This window comes from Colletotrichum scovillei (assembly GCF_011075155.1).
Source record: "Colletotrichum scovillei strain TJNH1 chromosome Unknown Contig00011, whole genome shotgun sequence".
Taxonomy (NCBI): Eukaryota; Fungi; Ascomycota; class Sordariomycetes; order Glomerellales; family Glomerellaceae; genus Colletotrichum; species Colletotrichum scovillei.
In genome coordinates, this window is record NW_023336269.1 from 945,402 (window position 1) to 959,933 (window position 14,532).

At 51.6% G+C, this 14,532-nt stretch overlaps 4 protein-coding genes across 4 annotated transcripts; 1 reads left to right on the forward strand and 3 right to left on the reverse strand.

Moving 5' to 3' along the window:
• Window positions 1-1,284: 1,284 nt before the first annotated feature.
• On the reverse strand, window positions 1,285-1,938 carry HER10_EVM0004543 (uncharacterized protein; the record flags this gene model as incomplete). Its single annotated transcript, XM_035474184.1, has 2 exons — window positions 1,285-1,599; window positions 1,651-1,938. 2 exons carry the CDS (start codon window positions 1,936-1,938, stop codon window positions 1,285-1,287), a joined length of 603 nt encoding a protein of 200 aa, XP_035326788.1.
• Window positions 1,939-3,140: 1,202 nt separating this feature from the next.
• On the forward strand, window positions 3,141-4,353 carry HER10_EVM0001992 (glutathione-dependent formaldehyde-activating enzyme; the record flags this gene model as incomplete). Its single annotated transcript, XM_035471723.1, has 4 exons — window positions 3,141-3,488; window positions 3,559-3,737; window positions 3,790-3,973; window positions 4,039-4,353. Exons 1-4 carry the CDS (start codon window positions 3,258-3,260, stop codon window positions 4,351-4,353), a joined length of 909 nt encoding a protein of 302 aa, XP_035326580.1. The 5' UTR covers window positions 3,141-3,257.
• On the reverse strand, window positions 4,329-7,733 carry HER10_EVM0004830 (oligopeptide transporter). Its single transcript, XM_035474461.1, has 8 exons — window positions 7,136-7,733; window positions 6,856-6,987; window positions 6,420-6,798; window positions 6,296-6,362; window positions 6,111-6,232; window positions 5,936-6,051; window positions 4,877-5,881; window positions 4,329-4,815 (listed from the first exon to the last, which is right to left on the reverse strand). Exons 1-8 carry the CDS (start codon window positions 7,451-7,453, stop codon window positions 4,678-4,680), a joined length of 2,277 nt encoding a protein of 758 aa, XP_035326810.1. The 5' UTR covers window positions 7,454-7,733; the 3' UTR covers window positions 4,329-4,677.
• Window positions 7,734-11,797: 4,064 nt separating this feature from the next.
• Window positions 11,798-14,059, reverse strand: HER10_EVM0002019 (uncharacterized protein; the record flags this gene model as incomplete). The annotated part of the gene is made up of 1 exon (XM_035471748.1): window positions 11,798-14,059. One exon carries the CDS (start codon window positions 14,057-14,059, stop codon window positions 11,798-11,800), a length of 2,262 nt encoding a protein of 753 aa, XP_035326582.1.
• Window positions 14,060-14,532: the final 473 nt, after the last annotated feature.

A 14,532-nucleotide genomic window follows, 5' to 3' on the forward strand; every position in this document is an offset into this window, starting at 1 on the left:
GTGATGAATTGATGCGATGTTAGTGAGATATTGAAATGGCCGTGGTGCTTATATGTTTAGATATAAGAAATGGCCTCAATACTGCTATCCACATAAAACTTGGCTTTGCAGCGCCGCTTGCAATTACTGTCACGAAAATGCTACTTCAAGATCTCCGGCACGGACTCATGAACTCTCCGATAAAACATGAGATTGCGTTACGCTCTAAGTTCAGTCTAATCCGCAGACATGGTGAATCCTAGTCAGTTCGGACTAATCAAGTAATGGTTGTGACGTATACATTCAGCCAGAAGTGTGACTTGAGCCGTAAAACGTCCTCGTGATTTGAACGCAATTCCATTCACGTATGATCCAACTACATCGCTAAAGAATGATCCAAAAAGTCCACCGTTGGGTATTCTATCTTCCCGAACTGACACAAAGTGCTGAAGACTGGGTCCTGCAGTCAACTTCAGTGACATACAATTACTGATCATTACCCCTTCCTTGAGTTGATTGGACCTTTGTCTATAGGCCATTGTTTTGAACACCCCTAGTCAGCCGTCGGGCAAATTGTTCCCCCGCTCGCTCGTCCGTCAAGGCGACAACTTTGTTCGAAATATGAAAGGTGCCGCCCTGAAATAGCGACTTCACGTACTCGACCTCACTTTCCTGAGGTCGATAACGCGCGCCTATAGGGCATCACCAAAGCAATTCTTATGCCTGAAAACTTGATCTCTCCAATGTTCTTGGCGTCTTTTGTCTAGAGGATAGATGCTTCGTATCTCAATATCCTAGCTGTGCGACTCGATTGAGACTTAACTCGACAAATTGCCGAGCCCCTAGTCTCGTACCAAGATACGCGCGTTCAGCAAAGGTAGGACAGATGGTCTCCTAGAGAGAGGTACATATCCATATTCTATATTTAAGATGCCTACTTCAGGTTTTAATCTTTCGCTCACAGAGAATGGCTTCATAATCTGATAACGTGGACAACAAGCTCGGATCTATTTGAGACAGATGCCGGGTTTACGGCTTCCCCGATATCAGGCGTCAAATTGATAACCACAAGACAGCGCTCCTAAAGATGCGCTGTTTATGCATAGGTCTCTGAGACCGCTGGCTTTGCTCCTTTGGGTGTCAGCAATGAAACCATACTACTCCGGTTGCGCAGGCTATCAAGGTATGTAGGGATTCGGGCAGGACTATCAACTTGAAGCCTTGAAGTAGACTCCGAAAACAGGGGAACCAGGAAAGTACGGTCGAGCCATCAATGTCATTCACACTTTAAAGTAAGTAAGTTACCTATTCCCCTTTCACCCAGCCCTCTTTCTCATTCTGCTCCTTGCTACGTTGACTCCATTCTGGGGCCACATCAATGCCATCCTCTTCTTCCTTGTCGCCTTGTTCCTTGGTTTTATGAACCGTTGTTGGCTTGTGCTCAGCTGGAGAGTAAACCGTGTACAAAATCAATGGTGTCGGCCCCTTGTTCAAAAACTGATGCTTGGTTCCTGCCGGTACAATTACCATGTCTCCGGCTTTGACTTCTTGCTCCTTGCCGGCAACCTGCGCGAGACCCTTGCCCGATGTGAAGGTAAGGATTTGATCGACAGTATGAACCTAAGGCTTTGTAAGTCAAATTCATGGTAGAAATGGAGGTGAAACTTGTACCTCTTCGCCAATATCACCATCAACAGGCACAGTCATCAGGACTAGCTGGGAGTACAAGCCTGTCCAAAGAACACGGCGGAACTCTCCAGACTCGGACGGCAAGGCCGCAGTCATATCGGGGAAATACTGCATCTCCTTCTTGGGAGGATCACTGGACGGGGTCGGGAAGGCAGACATTTTGGTAGTCGAGAAAGCTTTCTCAGCCCGAACTAGTTTTGAGGTGAGGGGTTGAATAGATACACTGCTGCAGAGAGGGCGTACAACGCGATAGAGCTTGGAAGAAAACATCTCCGATATTTGTGCTTATCGCGTGGATGGATCAGTATTTCGCTTCCCAATAGGAAACCTTGGATAGAAACGCAGGGCTGTCAGGGATTCATATGATGATGATACTATGATTCTTCGGGGATTGATACGTCATCGATCAACCAGACCCCGTAGCCACCCAAACCCCGTCAGTCCCCCGAATCGATGAGTAACTCACAAGGGTGCGTGGGCCACGTGGATTGGCCCTTACTCGCTCAAAATGGTTCTGGTCGCACACCTTGAAGTTGATCAAAGGTGATGATGTGTGCGGTACCTCCGGTCGTTCGTCAATAACAGCGGGAAGTATACTCGGCTGGGCCACCTTCTCCGGGACAACGCCAGAAACCCGGAGGTCGCCGGACGGTCGCCGGAACTAGTCAGTCCACTGCTTGCGCTACCATCAGTGATCACTGGTTCATGGTTCCTTCCATATAAATTTCTTTGATATGATCAGTTAACCAAACGCATAGGTGAGTTTCCAACTGCTCAAACACTTGGATGAAAGCGAAGGCATCTTGTCGTTTCATTGATCAAGACAAATCTCTGCAGCGCCGTTGAGGGTGCGCAACACGAACCCCGCTGGCTGTATCGAATCGATGATAGTCAACATTTTGGCTACTGCTACCTCCTTCATCGCCATAAGCGTCCTCATTGCCTCGTCCAGTATCCCTGTAGAAATATCAAGTTCAATTACATCAAGCCTTAAATTCCAAATGCATGATTTCATGCTCGCCATGCTAGACTTCGTTCTACGAGGGAGCTGCGGGGACTAGCGGCCTTCGATGGTCTACCTTAGACCCCGCCCCAGTAGTCCTTTAAGGCTTCTCTTGACGACCACGCTGTAATCGAATGCACCCAAATTATGCGTCACAGCCGGCGTCGACTCTCCATCCTATGGCACGTCCCAGTCAAGAGTCGGGCCAAATTACTCCCCGATGTATTGAGTGACACTCGCTGCTCCTGCGACGTGCTAATCTCGATCACCTTCTCACAATTGGAGTCTTGTCGTATAGGTCGCGTGCCATCGTGATGCATAACATGTCATCCTCCAAATGCGGAGCAAGCGATGAATCGGGCATAGTAGCAGAAAGATAGCTGTGCCGATAGCCGCCCACGTAAGCGAGAAGTTGCTGGTTGCTGCCTGCTTCAGTGCTTGCAGTGAATGCAGACCCTTGGATTCTGATTTCATAAGTACTTAACTTCACTCTTTTGAGCCACGCTTCTATCTTGGTGTACACCGAAAACCTGAGCCTTAGGCACATACTTACACGCCCCCTCATAGCCATCGTACTCGGAACGCCATGGAGGCTGCACTAAAAACCTTCCAGGGTAACTGCCACTGCGGCGTGAATCGATACGAGGTCCAACTACCAGCGCATCCGTCTTTGGTGATCTGCGACTGCTCGCTGTGCGTGAAAAAGGGGCATGTCTGGATTTATGATGCCGATGATAGCCTGAAAATCACAAAGGGGTGCTCTAGCGACACATTGACAGCTTACATCGGGTCGGATAGTGAGGCTTTGAGGCATGAGGTACGCTCATCTTAGTAAGAGTAGTTTCTTGTTTGTCTTTTGGGGCGACTAGCTGATGAGGAGACGCCAGTTCTGCAATGTCTGCGGTACCGCCCTCTTCGGAACACACGATTCTGGCGTTCAAGCTGGGAAGAGGGGCATCAACTTCCGGGTCCTTGTCTCTGATTTCCAACAAGTATTCATCAAGGGAAGAAGCGCCGTGACCAGCGGTACCACAGATGAATATTTGCCGTATCCCGGCTCTCTGAGGTGAGTTCCTTGAAACTCAAAATGGTACTGGACAAGACTGAATCCAAGATAGCATCGTTGAAAAGGCATCTATATCTGCGCCGGCTGAGTTCCGCGGTTCGCTACCCGACATTCCTGGAGATGACCTCACGCTCTACACCGGAGGCTGCGACTGCGGTGCCGTTCAAATCGCGCTCAAGAGCAAGCCTCTGTCTGAAGTTCAGATCAAGGAAGATAACTGTAGTATATGTGTTCGCGTATGTGTAGAGTTCATGATCCGACTCATCGTGTTCAAAATGTGCTAATGTACAATGGGAGCTAGAATGGCTTCATCGGTGTGTATCCTCATCAGTCTGAGGTAAGTATCGTCGGTAAAGACCAGACTCTGGACTATCAGTTTGGCCGCAAATTCAACGGGTCGCCTTTTTGCCGCACCTGCGGTGTGCACTGCTTTGGCAACCTGTATGGGCCGCCGAAGGAGCTGGTGGCCAAGCTCCCCGAGGCAAGGCAGGAGTTTGTGCGAAAACAGCTCGAGATTCAGCCGTTGAATGTTCGTGTTCTTGAAGGCCTGGAGTGGGACAATCTCAACATAGATTGGAGCAACGACGGGACGGAGGGTTATGTTGTGTCGGAATGAGCGAAACCACTTGTGTCATGCTCTTAGTAAAGTGATTCTTGGGTATGATAATGACCTCGAGGGGTTCATCTTTGTATTACAATATTATAACTCATGGCTAACATCTTCAATCATATTTGTAGAGGGCAGTGCAGCTCTGGATGATGGGAGTGAAACTGGCCTCGGACTGAGCTATCAACAGCTCAGTCAGAGCGGCTCAATGATACACCAATACCAAGGACCGGACTGAAGACCAGGCTCCTTGGAAAAGGTGACGGCCTCCGGCCTTCATACTCGTCCAACACCCGACAGAGACTATACGTGCTTCTAACAACTTTTGCCAGTTTAACAAGCATTATCGGGGCAGGCCAGACCTCCAGTACCATATCTGTCACTAGAGACGTTGCCGAGTTGAAGGGCAGCGCCAATAACACCACCCATACCCTCTCCGGCGATCATACCCGCAGCAATAGCGTAGCAGGCCTAGTAAATCATTAGCTTCTGTTTCCAAGTAACAACGTGATATAGTCAGATCAGCACTCACAATTTCGAAGGAAGCAGGCTTCCAGCGGCGCCAGATGAAGGCAATAATGGCACCGACAAAGGCGGCGTTGACGAAGACGGGACCGGGAATGACGAAAGACAGGGCAATGGCACCCCAGTTAGGAAGCCACTGCTGGTACTTCTCGCGGGATCCAACTAGGTAGTAGTGGCGGAAGATGACCTGGAGAATAGAGAAGATACCAAGGCAAATGGCGAAGATGCCGGAAGAGCGAGGGATGGGGACGTTGGGGCTGGTGACAACCTCGGCCACGGCAGCCCAGGCACTGACGGAAGGAACCAGGAAGGGGCAGTGCTCTGCCTCGGCGTCCGTGATGCAAGGGTAGGCAGTGGTGAAAAGAACGAACAGACCGGGCGCGAGCCAGACGGAGACGAAGGTTCCGATAGCCTGGGCGATGAACTGCTTGTTGGGAGGGGTGCCGAGCAAGAAACCGGTACGGAAATCGGACGTCAGAGCCGTAGCAACGTCAGCAGCACCGGCGGCGAGACCGGCGGAGATGAGGTTGATCTTCTGGGCGTGCTGGATAGTGTAACCGGCGCCAGTGGTGGTACCACCGATAACAAGCTGAGCGGCCTTGGCAGCAGCGGTAAGGGGCGTCTGATCAGTGACACCACCGATCTGGATGGCGAGGAAAGAGAACAAGAAGGCAAGGACCAAGGCGAGGATGGTGACACCAACGTTGACCTGCCATTGCAGACCCATGACGATGCAGGCCAGGATGATGGAAGCGAAGAGACCAACAACCCAGATCCAGGTCTTGACCTGTTGCTCGGGAGTCGCGGGGTCCTCGACAGCATCGACCTCGCGCTTCTCTTCCGCCTCTGCGTACTTTGCGAAGAATTCGATGCGCTTGCCCTTCTTCATCGCGGTCTCGTGGATGGAGAGGCAGATTGACCTCCAGCCGGCAGCAAAGCCAAAGTAGATGATCTTCCAGTGGACGATAAGCTCACCCATGGAAGAGCACACCATGATCATGACACCGGGCCACTGCGTATTGTTAGATCATGGTTGGCCTCGTGAGGGAACCAAGTATAGACTCACCAGCAGCCAGTATCGGGGGGATGGCGGGCCTTGGCCGATGTGCTTCAGGGAGGTGAAGGAGTAGAGACCGGACCAGTTCGGGTCTTCGGAGGCCTGGACACCGATGCATTCGCCGTCTGTTGATGACTGTTAGTATCTAACAAGTAAGAGTATCTAGAGGCTCCGAGAGGCTTACAATGAACGAGGACGGGCCCGATAACTCCCCAGGCAAGAACGGCTCCTCCCATCATGGAGCAGGCAGAGTTCATGCCAATAAGCATGCCGGAGCCAATGAAAGCGGTCGTCCACTCAAAGTACCTGCAGTTCGGGGTCAGCCAAACATCACCACTAACACCACCTCCAGCCTCAATCTTCACTTACCATCCCCATGATTCGATATTCATAGCGGAGCTCGTGTAACCCGACCAGATGTGAATCCATGACATGACTAAAAAGGAGTGTCAGTCTAACAATGATCTCTTGTATGATAAGAGCGCTGACTTACTGTGCCAGTCGTAGAGAATTCCGATAGCGTAGTACGATGCCACGCGGTGCGCGATACAGACTCCAAAGGCAATTCCCAAGGCCTTGAGCTTGATAGCGGCCTCACGGGCGCCATTGACACCAGCGTGCATGGATCGAATAGTCAGGGCCGTGGCGGTCGAGGTCGGGAACATGAGCTTGAGCTCGCGGGCAGTGCGGATGATAAAAAACTTGCGCAGCGGCGTAACGAAGAAGAGGCCGAAGAAGGAGCAGCAGAGAGTCAAGGTGAAGATCTTGCCAATATCACCAGCCGGCGTGCTAGGCATGAGATCGAGTCTGTACATGGCAGGGATACCTGCAACGAAGATACCTGCGATACCTCCGGCACCGGTGGCAGCAGCCTAAGTATGTTAGGTTTTGCGGTCCCACCAGTCATTGTAGATTCAGGTCATACTCACTTGAACAATTGAGTTCTCTTGAGGGCCAAAGGTTCCACCGAGGATTGGAAGGCTCGTTGTCGAAAGCATCTTCAAGATTCCGTAGCCAAAAATGGCACCAAACATCGAGGCCACAAACGTGAAGCCAGTTTTCTTCAAAGTGATTTGATGTCAGAACGATTCACAATTGTAGGAGTATCGCCAAATTTCGGATTTCAAAGTTCGTGATGTGATATCTCGGCCACTCCCAGGAAGGGCTGAGGGAAGGCCACTTAAAGCCCAGAAAGAGGAACGAACTCACCAAGCCAAGATACAAGTTGGACGCGTTCACCAAGGATCCCAAAATACAGCCAACAACAATAGCTCGAACGGTCAAGATGTTCTCCTCATGTGGAATATTCTCATCCATCTTCAGCGGGCGGTAGAGATCCTCCTCCTTGTGCTCTTCGGTCTCGGGGACCTTAGTGTCGACGATGGGCTCCGTCCATTCGCCGCCCATTGCGCCCTTCTCATCGGGGTGGACGGTGACGCTGCCGGTGTAGGAAGGGCGGGGCTCGGCGCTGTCGACGCGGGTAGCCGGGGCCACGGCCGAGGCCGGTGCTACCTTTTCTTCGGTCATGGTGGGCGGCTTGTACCTATTGCTCGACAAAGGGCAACTGGAAAGGTCGTGAAACACAAAGCGCGGGCTGAAGGGGGTGGGAGCTGGAGAGAGTTTGAGAGGGCTCGCAGTCGTTATATGTCTCGACAAACCCTCCGTCGCATTCGCTCTGCGTGACTATCCCTGCCGACATGAATCTACCTGGAGCGATATGCAAAACCTCTCCCACTGGTTGGACCGTTGGAGAGGTTCTCGCGTCGAGCACACAGTGGCACGAGCTTACAGCAAAAGGACCCCGGACGAGACAGCTTGATGTGGCCATCCCTGCTCTCCCGATGTACAGGGAGCAGGCTAGATAAGAAAGCGGTACGTTTGTTCAGCGGGGGTCTGCATGTCGCTCCGGCCAGGTCGAAATTCGTCTAGTCCGAGTGAGTAGGCAGGCGACATGCAGACCCGCGGCGCATGGCATTTGGCCACACCAGAAACGGGTGTCTGGGACGACGGTCAAGTCCTGTGGCAGTCGATCCGCGTTGGAACTGCTGGGTCACCAGTCTGCTCTCGGGATTTGTCTCGCCCGTCTGGCACTTTTGATGTAAGCCGCAACTGTTCATCGATCCTCAATTAGGAAGGTCCTTGACGATGTTACTCACTATGCCCCAAACTTTAGGCAATCCACCAACGATTCTGAGGAGGAACAGTTCGGCTAATGGCTGGCGCGAGGGCCGTGAGATTATTGGCCGACGAGGCTCATCAACTTTCTAGTGGCGTTCTAGAATACAGTATCATCGCATTGTTGTTAACAGCTTCGACCTGACTGGGCAGTCGATCGCTGAGGCTGGAGGCTTCCCCCAAGAAGTACCCTCGTGTTTGGCTAGATGTTCCCGTGGGATCGGAGGTAACACGACAAAGTGATACAGTCTAACCATCGAAAATGACCACTAGACGCCACTAACGGCGACTAAGAACCAAGGGATCATCAAAAGTGCCAAGTCCTTAAGCTTGATTGAAGGGTTCCTCGTAAACTCAGCTACAAGGCGTGCGGGTTACATTCCGCCCCCATCTCGTCTGCTAGCCTTTAGATAAAGTATGCGAAAACTTTGGGATCGCAGGTTCGAAGCAAAGCAGAGATGCAGATACCCTTCTTCGCTATTAGAATTGGGTAGCTCGTGGCCCGAATATCGGCGCCGCCAGTTATCACGGGTGAGACAGGCTCGGAGCAGAAAGAAACCAATCTGCCTGGTTGAGCCGTCAAGATTCGCGGCGAGCAGGCCAACAAACTATGTACAGTACCATGCCCGTGGTCTTGGCGACATAAAGCCTCCTGCAGCTTCCGCAACAGGTGATTTAAAGTCTCTCTGCTAAACTGGTCCTGATTGTCGTGCCATTCGTCGGAGGGCAACAAGACACGCTACAAAAGGTCCTCCCCGATATTGGACCGCAGGGGTCCCGATTGGCAGATGCCTCAATGGGGCTGCATGCCCTGAGCGGGATGCGTTCCAGTGGAATTGGAGTAGGCAACCGTAATGCGGATGCTTTGCCTTAGCCCCCTATTCAAATTCAACCTCGCCTAGCCTCAACCTTGGTGTGTCCGATCATAACTCTCTCCAAACCGCGGAAAGCCGCATGAAGCCGTTCAGATGGTATATGTCTTCTGCGCGAAGCTGTCTAGAGCCTGGAGAGCTTGAGACTCTAGAAAGTGGTAAACCGCGATTCCAATTGCAACCGACTTCGGACAAAGAACATGAGGCCCTGTTGCGTAACTACGTTTCTATGTGTCAGGTCAAATAAACCCATGTTCAGCACCATGCTAGAGCTGTCAGGCCGGTTCTACTCCCCGCAAAATGCTCTCCACAGGGGTCTGCCGTCTCCCGACTTAGCATTTGGGTCTGTGGCAAGGGTGCATCGTGACAGTTGTACGGAGTAGCACCATGGTCTGCCGCCCAAAAACCTATGGGCTCTTCTTATCATTATAGGCACTTTCTTCATACACTGCTAATCCGATATTTGTCGAAGTATATCCTCCACGTGAACTCATGCGTTTAGTCCTCATCATAATATGCCATGCTACCAGCACTTGCTCCAACTAACATTTTTACGAGCGACTTTGAGTGAATCTTGACGGACATATTGACACCATGAAAAGGGAAGGAGGATGTGTTAGCGGACATTTGTCGTTACCCACTTGACTCGGCTAGGCTTACCAGCCGCTGGGGATTAAGCGCTTTGGGAAACTGATGCCGTTTCCCATCGATCAACTACTATGGCGCTGCGGAGCCGCCAAGACCGCAATTGATGAATTGATAACGAAAACTCTTCACTGGATCACTGACAATTCACTGTCGAAAGGATACATCGTGGTCGTAAAGCAGGACGGTTTCGAATTTGTAAGCCAATCAGACGTCCGTGTCAATTCTGTCTGTCATCTACACCACAAATACCATATACACACAAACACACGATGAGATTGTTCGAGATAAGCCATTCGAGACACAGGCTTCCTCGCCAAGTCGCCGCCCTCGACCATCTCGACAAAGGCAACAATGTTTCAGGCGGCTATCGTCCTGCCAAGCAAAGCACATGCAAACAAACGTCTACTGAAGACTGGTCACAACTGCTACTGATCTACCTTACATATGCCTTGCCTAAGTGCCTACCAGCCTGCTTGACAAATTGGCAGGTCCCTCGCCGTCAACAGCTCACACGGCGATTCTCACACCACTCGCTCCAACGTCGTTCAAAGTGCCATCCGGGATGGCTTGATCAGCTAGGACGAGGGTGTGAATGCCCAGAAACTAGCGGGCCATGGCGCACAAACAGCTGCAGGATTCCGCCGCCCGCCGCTGGCCACCTAACCCACCAGGAACCCAGCTCTGGTCGCCGCTGCGCTCTGCTGACGGTGGCCTGGTGCAGTGTGTTACAATGCAGTCCTGAAGCAGTCGTGCTCTCCGCCGCACCCAGGCGATGGCCAAGCCATCACGGTAACTTTGCCAATGCTTCCAAGCCGGGCTCAAAAGCTTTGGTACGTTGGCGTGGCCTTCGCAAAGCTTGACTCTCTCCCCTGATCGCTAGTGCCCGAAGACATGTAAACCGCGCCCTTGACACATGACCGAGATGTTGAAGGACTTCTGTTCTCAGTCCAACACCAAAGAAGAAGCTGCAGAGAGTAGCCGAGATCATTTTCCATGCCAGCTTACAAACGAGAATGACAGTTTGACTTGACAGCTCGCCGAATCCTTCCTGAGACTAGGTCCGCTCGATCAACAGCAGCTGGCGAAGCTCCAGGCTTGTCGTATCATTCTACATTCTATCGCCGTCAAAAGGAGCCTGGTTTGAGCCGCCGGGGCGGATTCCGCGCGTTACCTCCCGCACCCAATCCTTCCTCGCGGTGCCCGACTTACTCAGACCGCAGACCATTCGCAAATGGGAACTGGCACTGCCGTATCTAAAGTTCTGACAGCCGCCCGACCAGCACGAGCCACTTAGCAGAGGTGAGAGAATGGCCAGGAAGGAAATCGCCCCAAATCCAGCCCCCGGACATTGACTCCCAAAAGGGCTTCGCGCCGTCCCTTTGAGCAGCCAAATCGTGGCCTCCGCAAACCACCCCTGGTTCCCCCCGCCACCCGTCCACCATTCAACCGAGCTCTCGAACGCGCCTGGAACCTTTGAAATCGGGCCAGGGGGATTTTTGCAGAGTGCCAAGGCTCTAAGTCGGCGCACACGCGCCCGACCCGACGCCCTTTCGCGAAGCCTGTTTGGGCCAGCTTGTCAGTCCTGTTCGTCAGATCTCGGTAATCATTAACCCTTTGCAGCAATCAGCATCTACGACTCTTTGGCGTGTGCCTCGTTCGCTAGCCTTACAGGTCAGCGCCCGGCGCCACACGTCGACCTTTGGCCTGTCTATCAGCCTAATTGGAGTCATGACTGCAAGCAAACAGGAAAGCGAGCTCGAAAGTAGCCTATCGTTCTTTGACTATAACAGTTGTCGCGCGATAAGACAACGCGATCGGCATTGAGCAACTCGAGATATGCTCTTTTGTTTGTCAACTTCGCCCATTTGGAAAGATTGCTGCCACATGCCGAGGAATAAGTGTGACCATAACCAACTCACACAACCCGGTGATAGCCCAGGTTGCTCTCGACTTGGACATTCAGACAATCTCATGTATTAAACTACCCGTCAGATAAGAGATACGACGCCACCATCGTTGTGGCGAAATCTTACATGCTAGTTCTATTGCTGACATCGCTCATAGCCAAGTTCTAGAAGCTTTCGTAGCTGATTATCGAATCCCGGCGCGGAGTGAGGATAACGTCTGTTGTGCAAACCCTCGGTGCATCTTTTCAAATTGAACTTTACTAACAACCTCACACAACCTGAACGTCCTCGACAGTTGAGTTACTCGAGACAGACCAACTCCCATCCATCAGACCGTGTACATAAGCATCCCCAACCAGCGAGAACCGCTTAGCATCCTCTATTGGTCTCATGACGTATGGAACCCTACCACCAGCAAGGACCCAAACTTCATCGCCTACGCGAGCCGATAACTTTGCCAATCCGATAAGCCCTTGATCAGTAACAAACAGTCGTCTGTTCATAATGATAGGTGTCATCAAAGTACGGTATGACCTGCCGAGTGGCCCTTGGACCTGCGATGGATGTCCCAGTTGAGGGTGTGCCAGTATGTAGTGAACGATGTGATGAATCTCATCCAGGGATGGAATGAGCTCGCTATGAGCTTTCTGAAAGTCAGACGAAAGGATACAGCCGAATTCGCGGCTCTCGTGTTCTTCCAAGCCATGCCCATCCCTATTGAGATACGTCGTCAAGTCAATCGTAAACCACTGCTTGAAGCCTTGTGCATGCTTCGGATCGGCTCCTGCTTCGGCGGCTGCCCCCGTAGATGTCGTGGGAGTTTCGCCCAAGTCGTAAATCAAAGTCCTCCACAGAGCTTCAGCGCTATCTGCGGTACCTGCCGGGTACTGTTCGGGCAGATGAGGAATGCAGAGAGCAACTTGAAGCGCAAAGGGGCTAAATTTGCCGTCATTAGGCGGGATGAATGCAATTTTGCCAGCCCTTTTCCCCCTGAATGCAATGCATTTACCGTTACGACGGGGAAGAGGCTCTGCAGAAATACCAGCAGAGGCTTTGAACTTTGTTACGGAGGAAAGTAAGTGGCCTTGATCTCCTTTGATGGCAAAGTCTGGCACCCAAGAAGGCATACCAGCCGTCTTGATAAAGGTCCGATCTGTAACGAGAGACAGCAGACTCAGACCTCCGCTGTTGCACAGCAAGAACTGGGCGACATCTGTAAAGACTTCGGCGGCGGGCCGTGAAAAGTCAACTTCTGGGAATCCGCTGGCTTCTGGTGGGCTAATCATCTTGGCCATGCCAAAGGTCGAGTAAACTCTGTCGACCGTTACAGTGCAATCCTTTGACGTGGCAATAAAGAGCAATAACGACCACGTTTGAACCCATTGTTCGCGACTTTCAGCTCGGAGGCAGCTTGAGAAGGTACTTCGAAGGGGAAATATCTCGGTCCAGCCTCGAATGAGACGGATGCCTCGCAACTCCGGAGCAAGTTCTTTGTTGTGCATTGTGAGTTCTGATAGACCGTTGCTCCAAGCCTGGACGATTCTTCTCAAATCCCAGGTATCAGCCCAGCTCAAGACATGGAAGTCATTGCCAACAACAAAGACCGGGTTGCTGGCGACCACAGCCTCCTGCAGGGTCCAAGCCCTGAAGAACCAGGACCTCGTCGCGAAGAACATGAGATATGTGATCCACTGATTCTTCAGCGAGGTATTCTCGAGCTTGAGCCCAAGATCTACCAAGAGTCGTTCATCGCCCGGTCCATACGACTGAAGCCACTTGAAAAATTCCTGAAATGAGGACAACTGTTTCTGACGCTCTCGGATTGCCGGCAACAGCTCTTTGTATATCCAGTACAGACCCTGGAGGTCTCGGTCGTGCTTCCCTAACCAAATGTACACCGCCGAAGCCTGCGCATAGATCTCACCCATGAGTGGGATCTGGACGGCCTTTTCTTGAGGGTTCGTCTGGTCTATGCAGATGGCATCGATCCAAACGAGAGGTATGTGTGCACCGCGTTCCTCGGATCGACTCGTCAAGCTTAGAAGAAAGTCAGATAGGTTCTCAGTCATCTCATACTCGGAGAGCCGCGATGGGTCGACCCAGCTACAATCGCTGATTTCATTGTCGTCGCTTAGCATGCGACGAAAATCTCCGGGTTGGACCAAAATGAGTCTCGCTTTGGCGATCGTCTTCTCAGGCTTGACACTGTATGGGCCCCATCGCTCTGTAGACGTGACTGGATGGCCCCATGTGTAGGACAAAGCCGCATACTTCGTGGTTGTCTTTTCGGTGTCGCCCAGTACTACCTGGTGCAGTGTAGCAAAGATCTCGAGGTTTTCCTCGTTGAACTTGAAGATCTGGACTACTCTAATCGAGCGCGGTGTTCTCAACGGTTCGTATGTGAGTGGCTTCAGGTTCGTAAAGTAACGGGTTGATCTTGGTGGTGATTGTGATCGATGTCGTCCACGAGACGCAACCTTGGCGCTAGTGTTCGAAAGTTGCTGCTTTGGTTTGAAGTATCGTCGGTCCATCGTACGTTAGATGAAGCATTTACTGGTCTTTGAATGCTTACCCATGTCTGCTCTTTGCCCCTGTATAGTGATCGAATGGCTAAGATTTATGTCGGTATGCGAGAAATTAAGAGCTCTAGGCACCAGGCTCCGGTTGTCGGCATCGGTCATCCGGCTCCAAAAGTCTTGTCCAATCGTTGAGCTGACGAGAGTGTGACCCTAGTCCAGCCCCATCTCAACAAGGTGGCTTGATGGCTTCAAGTCTTCTTGTTGAGCGAAGTTTTCATGGACGAATATCTTTCTGAACTTGATTCAGATTCAATGATACCCCCCGGAAGTTCATCCATAAGGTATGGGCAGGATTCTAGGTGTTGATTCAGAACAATTGTTGTCGAGATCGATTCGCCGCATCAAGCGACTTCGGTGAGTTTTTAGTTAGAGTAATTATGTTATTTTTATGTGTTCTTCTTGCGTAGCTCAATGCTGCTGCTACT

Bases quoted from the DNA above. Each gene is read 5' to 3' on its own strand.
- HER10_EVM0004830 (XM_035474461.1), bottom strand. From the start codon at position 7,453: ATGACCGAAGAAAAGGTAGCACCGGCCTCGGCCGTGGCCCCGGCTACC. The intron at 6,052-6,110 runs GTAAGCCTCTCG...AGTCATCAACAG, and splicing joins CGGGCCCGTCCTCGTTCATT to ACGGCGAATGCATCGGTGTC. The intron at 4,816-4,876 runs GTGAGTGCTGAT...ATGATTTACTAG, and splicing joins AGCCTGCTTCCTTCGAAATT to GCCTGCTACGCTATTGCTGC.